Source organism: Zosterops lateralis (assembly GCF_965231275.1).
Source record: "Zosterops lateralis genome assembly, chromosome: 6".
In the NCBI taxonomy this organism is placed as follows: Eukaryota; Metazoa; Chordata; class Aves; order Passeriformes; family Zosteropidae; genus Zosterops; species Zosterops lateralis.
Genome location: NC_139761.1, coordinates 28,548,402 through 28,566,530, shown reverse-complemented (window position 1 = coordinate 28,566,530; position 18,129 = coordinate 28,548,402). Strand labels below are relative to the sequence as shown.

General features: G+C 37.0%; 1 protein-coding gene across 1 annotated transcript in view; it reads right to left on the bottom strand.

The window, feature by feature from the left end:
* Window positions 1–11,062: 11,062 nt before the first annotated feature.
* NOVA1 (NOVA alternative splicing regulator 1) overlaps window positions 11,063–18,129 on the bottom strand; it is a 179,592-nt gene continuing 172,525 nt past the window's right edge. Inside the window, exon 5 of the mRNA XM_083863738.1 lies at window positions 11,063–11,578. Within this exon, the coding sequence (XP_083719864.1) occupies window positions 11,519–11,578 (60 nt within the window). The 3' untranslated portion in view covers window positions 11,063–11,518. The remainder of the gene's footprint in view (window positions 11,579–18,129) is intronic.

The window sequence follows — 18,129 nt, the reverse complement described above, 5'->3', positions numbered from 1 at the left end:
AAAAAGCCCTGTGATAGAAATGCCAAGTTTTTTTTCTAAGCAATTTAATTCAGGTGTTGACATTTAGTCAAAGAACTTTTCTTTGTGTTTCTCATACCCTCTCCCATATGAGCTAATTGGTTTGTAAGTATGAGTCCATTTCTCTCAGTGGTTAAAGGAAACAAAGTAAAGTCAGAGTAAGAGTTGATTTTATCTACAACATTAAAGGTTCTGTACAGAACTATTTTTTGGCACTATGGTCCCTGGCTTAAAATTATTCTTTGACAATACCATAGAGTCATGGTCAATCTAGTTCTCCACCACTGGAACTCAGATACCCTCACTCAAATTCAACTGCAATCCACATATTTTAGTGGAAAAATATTATCTTAAACAAAAAGTTTTAGGTTACTTATTATTTAGGATACTTTTTATTTTTCCATTTTTGATTCTCTCTAAGACATAAACCTCAGGAAAATGAACCTATTCTGTTTAATCCACAAATTAATCATCAGCTCTGTTCTCTATGTTTCTATTAGATGTAATATCACTGCACTCATGCACACATACACTTTTTTTTTTTTTTTTTCTGAGCTAGAAATTGGTGATCCACATTGTCTTATGCACATGTTTGATACTCCAGACCAACTGGTTTTCTTTAAAAGGAGAAATATTTCGGTGGTCTTTTGGCCTTCTGTCTTCTTTTCAGAACAGTGTGTAAGCCAATGAGAAACAAAATGCCCTCCTAGAATATGAAGGAAACAGAAATATCAGTAAAAAACACATTATGCAAGAAGGGGTTTTTTAGGTGATTTTCTGAAACTGAAGTTCCTATGAACTCTTGGTGATCCTATTCTTTCTTTCAACCTGATGAAGAACCACCCCCTCCTCCATCATGAAACCTCACAAAGCTGAGGCAGGGGGGAAAAATTAACTGCTTTAAATGAGGGTGCACTGGCTTAGACTGGTGCAATTCTTTGCTATGATGTGTTCTGAGCCTAGCATTGGAAGGAAGGAATACAAGGCTTGTTTCTCAATTTCCCACAATTCCTCTCCTCTTGAGGATGCTTCCAAAAGACATCTACATTTGTTATATATACTTGTCATTATAAAACAATATGTAGCTCACTTTTCTTTCTGAGAGAGATTCTGGTTAAATGTGTATAAATCAGACCAAACAAATACTTTTATGTAATGTCATTATATATTCAATATTCGACATCAATATTTTCAGCACAAAGTCATCATGTTTATTTAGTGATGTCTGAATTCTTTCCTACATGACTTGCTGATTGATAGGCTCAGAGAAAGCTTTATTTTAAATACATATGGGATTTATTCCTGAAGCAGATCAAATTTCTTTTCCATTTGAATGTACCTGTTGTCAGCAGTCAGGATTTCACAAGACAAGAGACATCTTAAATGAGAGCACACAGAGGTCTAAAAGTGCAGTTCTAATACCTGAAAAATCTCTCAGTGTGACTTCAAAATGAGAAGAAATATGATTCCAGACTTCGTTGTTAAGGCAGACTAACATGCATGGTACAAATGGTATTGCTTTGCCAAAACTGTTTTTATGCCTTTATAAAGTCATCTATAACAATATGCCTAATTATAAATTAATGAGCAATACAATATCATAACACCTAAAGTCAGGGAAAGGAATGCAGCCTTCTCACCTAATAATAATAATGGAGATTTACATGTACAGCCATACCTTATGGTATTCAGAACAGCAAGGGCTGTGAGGAAATGGGATGCTGAGATTTTTGGGGAGAAAACTTATAAGGAAATTGTTCAGTTATGAAGAAAAGAAATGTCTCAACATCCTTCCCAGAAGGTTCAGTATTTTTAAAGGACCACACATGAATGAGAATAACAGTAAATAAAACTTTGCTCTTATTTGTATCAATTCATACCTGAACATTCAGATTAGTCTATGAGCAGAATAGATGCTTTCCACTGGAAAGTATTAGAAAGAAAAATTACTTTAAAAAGCATTTGGTGCAAATATGATCATCCTCTGTTTTATGCTACTAAAATATTAGAGGCCTAAAAAAATTCTGCTTTTTTCTATTGGCATATATCTGACCTTTTTCATTGATAAAAGATAGAGACAATACATTTACTTTTCTTTTTATGGAAAAAATTGGAGAATTTTTTAAGATGGTAGCAAACAGTTTTAAAACCTCAAAGTCCTTGGTCACATCTTACCTTTTTAAGTTGTCTTGGCACTAGAATGGGTTCTTCTTTGCTGCACTCTACTTAAACTTAAGCACCTTTTCATGGGAAATGAATGCAGAAACAGGTTAACAACAGCTTAGAACAGAAATTATTTATGGCTGAAGATAAAACTTTTAAAGAAATTTCCTCTCTGACCATCCAGGGGTCTTCTAGCGCAGTCACTCTCTCACCTGAGCTGGGACTGAGACTCCTTCACAGCTACATCCCCCTCACTCACGGTCATACCAGGTTTCCTCACCTGCTCGACCTCAGATTTCCCATTGTAGTCTCAGACATCCAGATCCTTCAAATAATTTAATCATGGTGCAATAATCAGATAACAAAACTAAGCTTGAACCGGTACTTCCAAGGAAGGACCCAGAACAAAGGACCCCTTGGGCTTTTATACCATCACAGTCTGAGTGAGAGAGGGAGTCTGAGAGGCAAGGGCTCTTGCCAGGTCTGGTCCCCTGGCTGGGCCACAGGTACCTGTGCTCTCTGTTGTGCAAAGAGTTGGCAGGTCACAGCCTCTTGCCTCAGGCTCCTGTCACCCAGAGATCCACTTGCAGCTCACACTACAGCTTTCAAACCAAGCTACCTGCACTGAATGTATTCATCAATGAAACTAGATTAAAGTGTAAACCTCAACTAGGTCCAAAAAATGGTGTTTCACTAACACCAGTAAAAATCAAGCATTAGTTTAACTTGTTTAACTTATTAATTAGTTTAATTAGTTTAACTTGAAAGTAGCTGGACCTTTATAACTAGGGATATTTGGTACAATGGATGTTGCCTTGTAACATCTGGATGGGCACATAATCTTATGTTCACAACATGAGGCATGAACATAAATTAGAGATCTATGTACAGATCCAGGGCTATGATCCTGTTGGGATCACAAAGACATGTGCCATGGATCCCTTGACTGGTTGCAATGGAGAGATACAGGCTCTTTAGGATGGACAGGCTGGGAAGACAAGGTGGAGCAGCTCTTTATATGAGACAGAATATTTGGAGCTCTGCCTGGGGATAATGATGAGCGAGCTAAGAACTGATGGGTAAACATCAGAGAGCAGCGGGTGTCTGACAGGCTGCCTGACCTGAAGGATCATGTGGATATATATACACCCTGTAAATAGGAGATAGGAGAGTTCTCACATTTGCAGGTCCTTGTCCTCATAGAGGTCTTCAACCAACCTGTTATTTGCTAAAGGGAGAGACTGGACTGTTATGTGCTAATGACTCAAAACATTCCCCACTTGTGGAGGCACCAGGGTGATTTGTTGAAGCCAGGTTTGGAGATGGAAGAGGGGAGTTTTTGGGTGTGTAATGGCTAACTTGTGATCTGGTAAGGCACAGGGTGAATGATGGGCTATGAGTAAGATAAGAGACAAATCCTATGGGGATAGGATAGTGCCTCTTGTTAGGCTAAATTGTCCTTCCTTACACAAACCACTGGGTTGTAAAATTCCCTGTACTCCCATCCCCCAGGAGAGGTCTGATGGGGCATTCCTGGCCCTAGCGCTCTGACATGAGAGGAGAAAACTGCCATGTCCCAGAAGATGTCATAAACCATCAAAGACTCCTGAAGTGCCTCCAGGTTCTCTTCCACCAGAGAACTGAAAGCTCCACCACAGGGGAGGTACCAGGGCACTCCCACCTAACCCAAGTGTATCACAGCCCATCGTACTCCACGTTTTGCAGCCACTCTGTGGTTTCTCCCACTTCTGACAAATTGAGACCAATGGACAACTCTTCACAGGTCAACAGGTGGTGAGATTCTCACATTCTTATGCTTTCTCTCTCTATTTTCCCTTATACATGTCATTGAGTGATAATTTTGCCCTTTCATGGTGCAATCCTTTCACGTTATTTTATAAATATAGACAATAATGATCAAAAATGTTTGCATACTTTTCTTTGTAACCAAATTGTTTTAAATTAAACCCTATGTACATATATTTACAAACACAGATTTTTCAGTGTCATTTCACTCAAATCTTCCTCTAGGGATCTCTTAGCAAGAAGCTGGATTACCCTTGTCTGTTTCCTGGGATGGACTGTCGCACAGGGCATAAGTAAACCAGGAGGCTCCTGGAGTGTGTCAATGACGATTTCCTCACCCAGATGACAGAGAAACCAACAAGGAGAGGTGCTCAGCTGGGCCTCAAACCCAGCAGCAATGAAGGGCTCATTTGGGATGGTAAGGTCAAAGGTAACCTTGGTAGCAATAAGCATGAGACAGTGGAATTCCAGATCATGAGGGGAGTGTGGAAGGGAAAAGCAATCTTACAGCCTTAGATTTCAGGAGAGCAGATTTTGGTCTTTTCAAGGATCTATTTGGTAGAATAGAGTCCTGGAAAAAAAGTAGTGTGCAAGAAAGTTAGTTAACATTCAAGAATTACCTCCTTCAATCCATTCCAATTCCAATGGAACTAGAGTTCCATTCCAATTAAGAGAAATTCAGACAAAGTGCCTGGAGGGTAATTTAGGAACAATACAGAGACATCGTGGAATGATACTAGGAAAGCCAAATCCCAACTGGAATTTAATCTGACTAGAGATGTCAAAGAAAATAAGGGTTTCCATATGTCCTTAGGTAACAATAATAAAGCTAGGAAAAAGGTATGCCTAGTGCTAAATGAGTCAGGAGACTCATTTAGGATATGGAAAAAGCTGAAGCTGAGTTCCTTCTTTGCCTCAGTCTTTACAAACAGGACCATCCTTCTGGAATCTCAGGTCACAGAAACCTGAGGGAAAGGCAGAAGCAAGAATGATATAACATTGTTGAAAATCATTGGTGGACAACCTCCTCCCAGGTCATGGAATACTTAAGCAGCCTGGACTTTCCATAAGCCCTAACGGAATATATCTACCAGTGCTGAAGTCACTGGCAGTTGTCATTGTAACGCCCTTCTTGAAAATATTTGACTGAAATAATGGTAACTGGGAGAAGTGTCCTTTTTGTGAAGGAAAAGAAATAACACTCCTACTTTCGACGTCAAGAACAAATAGATCAGCTTCACTTCAATCTCTGGGAAGGTGATGGGGCAGCTAATACTGAAAGCCATATCCAGACATATGAATGACAAGAAAATCAGTAGGAGTCTTCATCATGGGTTCGCAGAGGGAATGTCATGCTTTGTCACGGTGCCTTCTGGTGCTGCTCGCCTTGACCAGCCCTGGCACCACGGCAACACCGGGGCCCTTTCAGCCGGACAGAGTCACAGCTACCGTGTGGGCTGAAGAAGAGATGGGACTCTCCTGAGGGTTGAGCAACTGGGATTTATTGAAGGGGTCCTTCACCCAGGGCCATGCCTCAAAAGAGACCCCGAGCACCTGGGTACAACTCTTTATAAAGGGAGGCGTATCTCAGGGCAGGGCAGAACATGGGACCAATGAGAAACCATCAGGGAGTGGCTCAGGGAATAACAGACAAGTATATTAACCAATTAGGTAAAACAGGGAGGGGAGCCTCTTGATCCTGTCCAACCATCTGAGGCCTTTCTTGGAACATTCCAGGCATGAGGAGAGGCTCCAGAGTGACTGGCAGGACTGGAGAGTTATATAACAAATGACTGACAATTAACGGTAAGAGGGAGAAACCAAGCAAAGAGTAGCACAAAGAACATACCAAAATTACAGAGAGCAGGCCATGCAAATGGAACTCACTGTCCAAACTTCTCACGCACCACCACAATGCTTGACCAATTTGATAACCTTTTACAACTGAATTATTGGCTTGGTAAGTGAGGAGAGAGTAGACTTCAGTAAGATTTTCAAGACTGTTTCTTCTAAGATCCTTGTGAAGAAGCTTAATGAAGTTTAGTCTGGATGGGGAGACAGTGAGCTGGATTAAAAACTGGCTGAATGGCCAGACTCAGAGGGTAGTGATGAGTGTCTTGAAGTCTTATTGTAGGCCAATAACTTGCCGTTTACCTCAGGGGTAAATTCTGAGTCAAATTCTGGTTAGTATTTTCATTAACAATCTGAATAATGGGGCAGCATGCACCCTCAGCAAGTTTGCCAATGACACAAAACTTGGAGGAGTGGCTGAGACCTCAGAGGGTCATGTTGCCATCCAGAAGGGCTTGCACAGGCTGAAAAAATGGGCTGAGAGGAACCTTTGAAGTTCAGCAAGGGGCAAGTGCAAAGTCCTGCACAAAAAACTGCATCAAGTTCCCCTGGATCTGAACCACCAAGGAGTTGTGTTCATTCTGCTTCTGAAGTCTAAAATTTCTTTGACTCAAATAGAAACACTACACATGAAAAAACTTGTATTAAATTATGTATTTGAATGAATGTTAAGATTTAATGATACAAATATTAAGTGCAAAATTATGTGTGGGGCAATAGTGCTGTGTCAGTGTACTGAAATGATCAGGTTTTTATAGGACAGCAACAAGCAGTTCCTTTAAGTCTTCAAAGTCTTACAATATTTCTTGCTATATTTAAAGAGATTATCTAAAACTGATAGCTGGCTTTTCAAAAGAAAAGAAAAATGCAAAATACTCCATATGCAAAACAACTGTGCCTGAAATTTTACTAGAATGCAGATTTTAATATTAGGAGTAAATGAGGCAATAGTGCAACCTGAGAATGCTGGGATTACTCAAATAATTTATAAGCTGCACCAAAATCCATTCTGTTCGGCATGGTCATTAAGAGATCACACACATTAGAAAGTGGAAGAATTTATTCTGCATGCCAGTTTGTGAGCATGGAAGATGTCATAGGAATGACCATGATTATGTAAAAAATGCTCTTAGCCCTCTCTCCTGACTCCAAAATGACTATTAGTAGACATTTGGCAGAGGAGGTTTATCAAGGGCAAGTTTGTTTCTTTTAAATATCCAGGACTTTGTGTAAGTCATTTTCTACGGGAACATCTAATGACTTTTGAATCCTTATGATACATCATTTACAACAGTCTGTACTTATGATTTCTACAGTCTAGTTAAGCATTATGTAAAATGTACCTTTCATTTTTCTTGGGCTGATGCCTGATGATTTTGTCCAATGCCCTTAGTGTGCTCAGCAAGAAACACTGAGCTGCATAATCATATGTAGTTCCCATCTAGCTAAAGATCAGAGACATTCCATCACAGAGTAATCACTGAGTAATGCAGGGACAAACTAAATGCTTCTCCCTTACTTATTTTGCTGAGAAACTTACAAAAATCTTGAAGGTCACCAGTATAAATTAGAAAGCGAAGAACCATCATATCCTGCAGTTTAACTTGGTTGATCTTGGTATTAATTGTGAAGGAAAGCTAAGGGCAGAGATACCTATGCTTATCTCTATGCGTGTGTTTTAAGCGCCACTTCTTTACAGCATCAATTAACAAATAGTGGGGAGGCTACTAAAAGAAAATATGTGAGTATTGTGAGTATACATATGTGAGTATACATATGTGAATATACATATTCTTGTAACCAGCTCTCTCTGTTGAAAAAGAATGAATTAAAATAAACTATTTGCAAGAAGACAATGATACTACCAGATGTTTTGTAAAAATCAAAAAGTGATCTAGAAATAGAACTCTAGGGCAGATGGTACAAGATACAAAGAATTTTAAAGAATTCTGCATGAATAATCATTTCTGCAGTGTGTACCTCAAACTGCCAAAGACTCATAGAAATTAGTTCATTATCTTGCTGACTCTGGGTCCTCATCTATATGTTTCTCTCAAGTAGAAAAGTCTCTTTCTTTCTTGGGGTAAAAAACCCTCACATAATTTTTACATAAATCAAGTCAGCCCCTTATCATAATCCTGACACAATTATATCTTATGTTTTGTGCAACAAATAGAGTCTGCTGCTTTTTTAAAGGATAAAAATGCCTTGTTATTCCAAATATGAGCAGCAATGTGAAAGGAATTGAAAGCAGGTATAGGATTTAAAAACATGAGGAAAGCAATAAAGTTTGGAATATAAAATATTCTTCAATTGTAAGGAATTTGATGATTCTGTCCTCTGCAGCCATCTCCCCTTCATTAACTAATTTTTCCTCAATGAAAAACCTACTTATTACTTCACATCCTACTGCTGACTTTCTTCTAACAGAGGTCTCATCTGTTTCAACAGTCATACCTCCCTCTTCTTTGCCTCTTTGTTTTCTAACCCAATTCCCTTCTTTTCACTGTGTTGTCTGACTCTGAATGCTTGGAGACACTGGTGGGACAGATTTGTGTGTTGTTGCATATGAATAGATTCCACTTTCACTGTGTCCATTAATTGTCAATGCACTTTACCAGCATTTTCATTTGAAGTTGTTTTCCATCGATTCTCATAATGCAGTCTCTCTTCTTGAATTTCAAGCACAATTACTTTACTTTTCAGCAATTACTACTTTTATATTGTAAAAGTATAATATGGCAGTTGCAGAATGGCAATAGAGACCATATGGATATAATTTCAGAAAAATAATGGGAATACCATGACATAGTGTGAGGAACCATTCCTTAGTCAGAGTATCCACATCTTGCAAATATCTTACCACAACATAATACAGTGGAATTCTAAAGAGAGGTGATTTCATGATGTTCATGTCAACTCTGACTAATTTGCAGTCAAAGATTTGGGTATTTAACAGCAACTGGTTCAAGTCATGCTGCTACCTCTTGTGGCAGTTTATACCACCAAGGAGATACAATATGAGAAATGTCTTTATTTTCTCTAAGGTGAGCCAATTTGAGGAACAGTGTTAGTTTTAAAAACTGGAGAAAATCATTAGTAGCATCTAGAAAGTGGTTTTCCTAGTGAAGAGGAAAACCCTGGACTTCTGTCCTGGGAAACCCCCCTCTAAGTACAGTAAGCAAGAGGCTTACTCACATGCTCCCTCAGTTCAAGCATGCAAATCGTTGCTAGAAGGTTCCTCATTCTTTGTGTCACCATAGGTTGATTTTTGGTGCAGAAATTTTAATATTCCTAATTGTTCTCCTTTTTGGACCCTTCCCTCAGACCCCGCCTTAACTCCTCCCCACACCGGGATGTATAACTGACCCTGTCTGACCCTGACCTCAGGCCCTTTGCCCCTTGTACTGCCTTTTTCCAGTTCACTACAAATATAGTGTACGCCTTCTTGTTTGTTATTTTTGCATTATTAAAATTCCATTTCTGGACAATTGGATCAAGGCTGCCTCTCTCGATCAAGTCGCCATCGGGGCAGAGTCCTGAGGAAACTCAAAAGGGTCTGATTATCCAGGCTCACACCCCCAGGAGTTTCAGTAACACTTCATTAATTTCATGAAGAACAGAATGAAACCTAGGAGTAGTTTCCTGTTAATATACTCTTTTTGACATTGCTACTACCAGCGTAGTTCACTAAAAACATTGATAGCTTAAGAGTGATATAAAATTTCAGAACAAACTTGTGGAATTTTTGGACAATTCCTGCTCAAATTTTTTATAATGAAAAAATTTTTCTGTTAAAATTTCAATTTCACCACGACATTCAAATTTGTTTCAGGTAATTTTGAATATTTCTTATTGGGGCAAGTAGATCTGATTATTGACATTTTCATTTGCAAAATAAAATCAAAAATTGTTTCAATATTTGTTTTCCTCTGTGTTAGTCCCTAAGGAAGCATGTAACAGCATTTGTTAGGATGGTTCATAGAGCTTTTCTACAGAGAGGAATCACTGATTTAATTATATATCCCATAAAATAATTCAGTTTCTCTTCTGAATGCATGACTAAAGTTCCTAGGGCAGATTGTACTATGATTTAAGTTACCCCACATTTGGAGTTCATAGTGCATATGGAATTATAATAAATCCATGTGGTATTCAGGTTTGTATCAAACTGAGAAAAAAGCAAGCATCCAACAGTAGCTTGATGAATTAGAAGAAAACACTGTAACAACAATAGTTGTATCCATGAATCCTCCTTCCTACCCCACCACCCCCAAGCAGATCCCTCCCTGATGGAGTGGTGACAATAACTAAGACTGAGTTGCTGAAGAGCTGGATATCCCAGACAGTGATTAGTCCTGTGCACTTCAGAGAATGTGCACACAGCATCCTTCTGTCCAGGGTGTCTCAGACAGTTGGCCCACAGTTATTTAATTGCAATATGTTAGCAGGCATGATTACAAAAACTAAAATTAGAATATTGCTTAAATAAAAGCTTTTTAAGCTTCCACTTCAGGAATAATTTGATGCTTTGCCATGTCATTCTAATTCAGGATGAAAATATGAGTTGGAATAATTAATTTCCTTTGGGGAAAAAAACCCAAAAAAACACCTCTTCTCCCTATTGCCTGTATTATACTTTCTTTACTTAAGGGTCATGAAAAAAAAATCATAGATCAAATGTCCTTAATTATGAAAAATCCCCCAAAGCCTCTGTTTCTAGGAAAGTAGAAAGTAGAGTTCTTGCAGAATTGAGTAAGCAATTATGCAGGAGGACAGAAAGCTTCCAGTTTTGAATCACATTTGGATATGGTGAAAATAAGATAGAAAGGGGAGATGAAGGAAAATTTTCCAGTTAATCTACTTAAAACTGACCTGGAATTTAAAAGCAGATTTCTAACATCATGAAAAGTAAAATTGACAGGCTGCAGTGAGAATTACACATTGGCCTCTGCCACATATTTGTCCCCTATCTGTGAGTGCTCCTTTAAGAAGCAGGATCAGGTTATCCAGGTGTAGCAGCTCCAAGAAGATCACTTCTGATGATCCTTCTTGGGCAACTGGCAAGTCTCACATGCAGTCTAAAGGTATGAACCCTGGGGCCCAGGTAAGCGTCACCACCAGCAGACTCCGATATCACCATAAAGATGTCAAGGTCAGCTTATAATGTATTTGTGCAAGTTTAAGCTGCCAAAAAAAAAGGTCTCTATCATAACAGTCCAATAAGTAACCTAGTTAGAACTTTCTTACCCTTCACTCAGACTCAGCAAGTACCTTTCCTGATAAAGGGGAGAGAGAGATCTGAAAATGGTAAACATGTGAAGTAAGCATAACTTGTAATGTACTTCCCAGAGTGAGCAGGAAGAGACAGAAACTATAATAACTTCTACAAGTTGTTTTGTTTTGTTTTGTTTTGTTTTGTTTTGTTTTGTTTTGTTTTGTTTTGTTTTTTCCCCAGTGCCAGTTCTCAGAACACATTGAGTCATCATCAGCTCAGTAGAGATTTCACTGCATTTCATTGGATATTTTCATACATTTTGAATGCCATCCCAAGGCCATGTTTACAGTCTTCATTCAATTAACTGTCACATTCACTCCAGGTCCTGTTCTTGAGCACCATATGTCTCTTTATTTTGCCTGGTGCTTTAATCTGCAAGGTGTCACAGATGTACCCATGTGGTCATTTGGCAGCTGGATCATGAAGTCTTTTGTGACCAGCTATTTTCAATGTTTTTATCAGCTGAAAAGTAGAAATAAATAGTGATTACAAGAGGCAAATAATATTCATTTTATTGCCCAGTGAAGGCAAAGTTGGGACAGTAGCAGAACAGCTGTTTGGCCTACTTTCTGGGATTTAAAATCCGTAACAGAGACCTAAGCACTTGTGTGTCCATTTGTGAGAATCAGCTTGGATGTTTGTGCCAGAGCTCTATAGTTGCCAGTATTTCTATGCTCTTTATGCTGGGAAAATTGTCAACTTGCCTATACATGCTAGATAAGCAAAGGCTGTGAACACATTTAGGGGAATGACCAGGGAAAAAGCATTTTAATTTATCCATGTTAGCACTGAAAAGCAACAAGGAGAATATATAACCACTGACACAAGCATGAGAAGGATGGCACCCTGGGAAAGGCATTAGGCAACCAGCAAAAAACTAATTTCCAGTCTGATGTCTCTTACATTATAAGATAATTTTCTCAGAAAAGCAACCAAAAAAAAAAAAAAATAGATGTCATTCTTTGGTATCTGTTATTAACTCTTAAGAGTAAAATTTCTCCCTCTACCCAATTAATGAATATATTAAATATATATATGTATAAAATAGATCATAATGTATATAAAATACATATGAGCTGTATACTTTGACAACTCCTTTATGGAAGAGGTTAAATTTGATTGCAGATGGGTAAAGCTTATGTTAAGATACTTGTGAATATTCCATAATTAAAGTGGTTTATTTTTAGAATGAAGTCTCCTGATATAACCCCTACAGTTCTGTTTTCATTATGGCATGTAAAAGAAATATGAATTTGTCTGCCTTAAAGTAGATCCTTCTCCGTGACTGCATTTTTATTCCTTCTCATCTGATAGTATTGATGAGTATATTGACAACTGTCTCTTCACTTTCAACTTATTTCAGTCTGTGCCTGGCCTGTATGCATTATTCTCTTACAGTTCCACTTGTGGAGAGGTACCATGTCTTTAGAATGGTAGAAAAAGCTTTTAATTTAATATTTGAATTGAATGCAGTACCATTGTACAAAGCTGAATATTATATAGAGAATTATATAGATATTTGTGTCAACAGATGAAAAAAAAAAAGAGCGAGAAATTATACCAAGACTTCAGCTCAAATAGATCTACAGAATATAAAGGACATTATTTCAAAAGTAGTGGGTTGTGCCACGAATTAGGAAGAAGCAAATATAAGTTTTAAATATAAAAGTATGCATATTCTCATGTGGCAAAAGAGGTACTTGTGAGTGGAGGTTTTTAAGTGCATTTCTCACAGGAATGCCAAAATACATGGAGGTTTGGGATACCATCTAAAAGTAATGGCTAATAACTTTGTGACTGTTTGAGGGTCTTTTATTCTCTTTTGATAGGAAGTGCAAACTATCGTCATTGGCTGAATGGTAAGTGGACTAATTAATTGCAGGAGCAATTAAGTAGTATTTTTTCTGTGTTTTAAAGCAGTGAATAACTCTAAATTCTAAATTTAAGCCAGCAAGACAGCTTCAATTGTGTCATGAATTAATTATGATCTGCGTAATATCCATCAAAGAGAAATGTCTGACCTAATGAGAGGAAAAGCCTAGAGCATACTTTGAGTCTCTCTTTCTCGCTTTATCTGTTTACTTCCCTTTCTCTCTCTGCTGCTGACACAGAACTTTCATTCCTTTCTAGTTAGTTAACCTATTTGCCCCCTACCTGGGCTCCTACCTCCATTAAAGACCTGGAAAGACATATGCTGATAGTACAGTTCAGTAGATTTGATTGTCTGTATTCTTGTGTACACTTCATCTGCATGTTTATGCTGCATGTTCTTCAAGGTACCATTACTCCATGTCTGCCCAGGCAAACCTGGAGTTTCTTCTTATTTCCTAGTCATTGCAATAATCAACATAATAATAGCAGGTATCATAGGTACTTAAGCAGACTTCATTACTGTTTCTTGACTTCTCACTAATTTTTTGTTACTGATGTATGAAAACTTTTTTTTCTGGTTGAAATAACTTGAATGAGTTTGCCAATGATACAAATTAGGAGAAGCTGTGGACACCTGTGAGAGCAGCAGGGCCTTAAAGAGAGATCTGGATATCATCAACAATATGAAATTTAGCATGAACATGCACCATGGGACAAGATAATCGGATAATCCATGTTGTACATAAAAACTGGGGAATAAAAGGCTGGAGAGCAGCCCTGCAGGAACTGATCTATTCAATTTTGGGTTGCTGATACATTTGAGTCAGACATTTTAAAAGTAAGATCAGATATGTATTACAACATATTGGGGCATGTTTAACATCTCCCTCAACAAAGATTATACTAACCACTTGCCTTAAAATTCTTTTGTCAGTTTCAGGCAATTGTTCCACCCAAAGCTAGAACCTGTGTCCAGCATCTGGCTTAAAGGTTGGCCCTATGCTGTGCCCTCTTGCAGTGCCTTTAGAAGTCATTCAGCCACTGTTGTCAGTCGTCCAGTCCACCATTTCCACAGTATCTTCCTGTTTTAATTTTCAACACTCCCATGCCTTATTTCTTCTCTCTACTGTGTGTGAATGGAAACAAGGCAGATTCCTGAAGACTGTACTGTCTAACCCTAAGTGCTAACCCTAAGTAGCTCAGGGCTTAAGATCTCTCAAAGCCAAGTTCTCTCTATCTTAGAGGCCTATGACCTGTTACCAGGTCTGAAGGACAATGGTGTTGCATTCTCTGATGTGCCATTTTAAAGAGAAATGCACATTCTCATGATATAAAAATTCAACTTCCCAGATAGTTGGAAAATATGGTGTGCTCTAGACAGGTGACTACTATGGATTGGGATCCTAGAATATGTAGTCAATGTGAATTAATAACCACAGAAACCATTCTATAGACTTTCACTAAGGTTGCACTGGATTGCATGAAAAGTCCAGCATAAGAATCCACTATTAGATGAGATACTACTAAACATCTTAAACATCTTAGTCCTACATATATATATATGTACACATATATATTATATTAGTATGTATATATTAGGTGTATATATATATATATATATATATATATCAGGGATATATATTTCTTTAAAAGTGCAGATGATAAAGCAGAATGGAAGAAATATGTGAGAAACAAAATTAATATCATGGAAGATTTATTATCAGATTTGTTTTACTTTCTATGACAAATTTGAATAAATGAGGTAAAACAAGAGGGGGAAGAAAGAAAAAGGATGAGTAAACAAGAGTAGGTCAAGAAAAATGACAAAGATTCCAATTATTGTTATTAGCAGTGTCATTAATAACCCACTGTAGCCATGGAATATATTCCCTTATCCCACAAGTAATTGTCTCCACCTAGAAAAACTGGTTTTGTTTTCTAAATTATATAACTTATAGTTGTCATCAATTGTTTTCGTTCTGCAAAGATATATAGGCAATCTGTAAAACAATTTACACTTTCCAAATTGTATTATATTACCTCAAACTCAATTTTAAAGCACAATAAGTGGTTTCTTATATAATGTATTATTTTAAGGAACTTCAAAGAACATGATTAAAGGACAGGCTATGCTATAACACTTGGTAGCAATTTAGTATTTACTCTGATTGGTAATTTCTTTGTATTCAGTGATCAGTTATATAGGACAATGCAGGCTTTCCACAAGAATAGCAAAATTAAAGCAACATAAAAGCAAATATATCAGTGAGGAATTATTTAGATCCAAAAGGTTACATTGCTTAATTTTAAAAAGATTTATGACCTAAGCAAGGTTTTTGGACTACTTTGTGGGTGGTTTTTTTTCATGTCACAATAAAGGAAGGAATAGAACTGAGACATTTGAATGTACTTGGAGCTTTGAGTATTTAACAAAGTAAAAAACTTTACTGGCATATACATTAGTTATCCCATTCAATAACTATAGATCTTTTTCTTTAAAAAAAAACCCAAAACACTGTAGCACTTGCAAAGAAAATAATCAAGAACAGAGGCGACATTTTTCACTCTGTTCTCTCACTGAGTTGTTATATGACCTCTGGAGAGGGACATACTTAACTTTCCTGAACCTCTGCTTACTTTCCATCACACTGAAAAATAGTTATATAAAAATATCCTCAACAACTGGACTTAATCCCATGAAATTAATTTAATGAAATTATTCTCCTGCTTGAAGATAAATATACACTAAAAGCATATGAAGATTGAAGCATATGAGGATTGAGGCAAATGGAAGTTTAGGGTCATGCCAAAAAGAAATGTGAATATTCCATAGAAAATTTGTACAAATAGATGTTAATAATAATTAGTCTGAAGGAGAAACAAATTTGCCATCCATCATAAATTAATGTTTCAGAAGAAAGAGCTCTGAATGAATTCAGCTCAGTTTTGGGAGTCAAAGCACCTTCATTTACGCACCATTAAACTTTCATATGCCACATGCATCCCTAGAAATAATTACCTAAATATATATCATTGAATGTTTTACAACATAAAACATTTAGGTATCTGCCTATGCATATCTATACCACTTAACTGCAACTTATCTATGGCATCATTTTCATGTTCTGAAATCAAGGGACTGCATAAATCTCCAAATACAGAGAAAAAAAAATCCTGATTGATTTAACACTCCTACCCAGTCTTTGACAATTTTTGACAATTGTACTTAAATCTCATTTTATCGAAGCACATTGACTATTCAGAAGTTTTTGAAAGTCACTAACATTTTTATTTCTAGTTGCTGTGCCAAAACAACCATGCCAAATTTCAAAACTTTGATGTTTCAATTTAAAGTTTTTTGCTGAATTGGGATATAAATGACAGACTTTTGAAAAATATTTTTTTTGCACTCATCACAAGACTCGATTTTTAGTGCTTCTGGGATTTTCAAGCCCTTGCTGTCTCAGAAAAAAAAAAAAGTTAACACTTTCAAAATATTTTTCACATGTGAATATCCATCATAAGCTCAACATATGCAGTTGTTTGCAAAGATGCGGAAACATAGAAACTTAGCAACTCACAGACTACCATAATTATTACTAATAATATTTTTGTTCTGATCCTGTAAGTTTTCTTTCATTATTTTTAAATGAATCTAACAACATATAGATGGCTCAAATAACAGGTTCATTGTACTGTAATTATTCTCCTTAAAAATAATCAGCTTGGTCCTTTTCTTTCTCTCTCTCTCTGTATCTCTCTCTCTCTCTTTCTTTCTTTCTGGACTTTGATTCTGAAATAATTTGTCATTTTGGAAAAGAAGCACACAAGTAAAAATTGAAATGTTTAATTAGTTGGAGGGACAGACTTAGAATTAGGGTAATTACTGACATGTTTAGTTAATTTAACTAAGTTAGCTAACCTTATTACTGATTTAACATCTTTTGTAAATCAGAACCTTCTTTCACTTGGCAAGGAGAGCACATAGTTAAAATACAGTTCCAAAGCAGGGAGTTTAACTACATTTTAATGGGATTATTCACTGCTACTTGCCAATATGAGTAAGATTTTCACAAACTGATCCAATGCAAATAAAATGTGGCTGGGAACTAGGTGGAAAAATGTGTTCACAGATAATCTCATCAACCATATGCACATTCATGGAAATAACATGGTGTTCGGTGGGGGGGGTTTACCACTTTTTTTTTTTTTTTTTTAGGTATGCAGTGATTCACTAGATAGCAAGAGCCGCTAGGTGGCATTTGTGATTTATTAGGCTGGAATCCTGGTTAAAATATTACATCTAATCCTTGGTTTCAAGAGAACAAGATATTTAACATTCCAAAGCATTTAATTCAAGGACCTCCCTCCATAATTAGATAAATGCATAGAATTTGCACTTCTGCTACACCTTTTGGAAATTCACTTTCTGAAGTTTCCATTCAACCCCTAGATGTTCTCAGGCATGTATTCCCTGACCCCAAAGCACCAGCTTACGTAAGTAATTACTTGTCTACAATTAAGCTGTAAATAATGCAATCACTCCATTCTTGTCCTGTCACTCTAGTCCCAACCACAACAAATAGGGCTAATCACATACTTACTCAAGTGTGTAATTATTTACAGTTAAACTTCTGTCACTTTCACCCTGTTTGGAAACAGTAGAACACAACCTGTAATTAGCAAATGTTGCTGCAGGCACTTTTACTTGGAAATAAGCCATGGATTCAGCACCTATGTGAGCAAAGAGGTAAACTCTTTGATCCAGGATTCTGGCATGGATTCTTCTCCTTGGGCTATTCTATTATCAGCCCCCAATAACGCAGAGAGATCAATGAATTATTATTATGTCAAACAAGTCTCTAGAACATCCCTTGCCTCCTCTTTGTCAGAGAATTTATATGCACTTACATCATGGTTATATGCATGAATATATATGTATAGGTATATAAACCAATGTTATACCAATGCATATGTATTGATGTGTATCTCAAGATGTAAGAATTAATCAGATATACACCTGATTTTGATTTTCTTTGAAATGATGGTAAAAATCTTGGCATTTACAAATTAGACTGATGGATATAGGCCTTGACTTAGCATTTTTTTAATATAGTTACTGGTCACTTCTTTCCTTGATT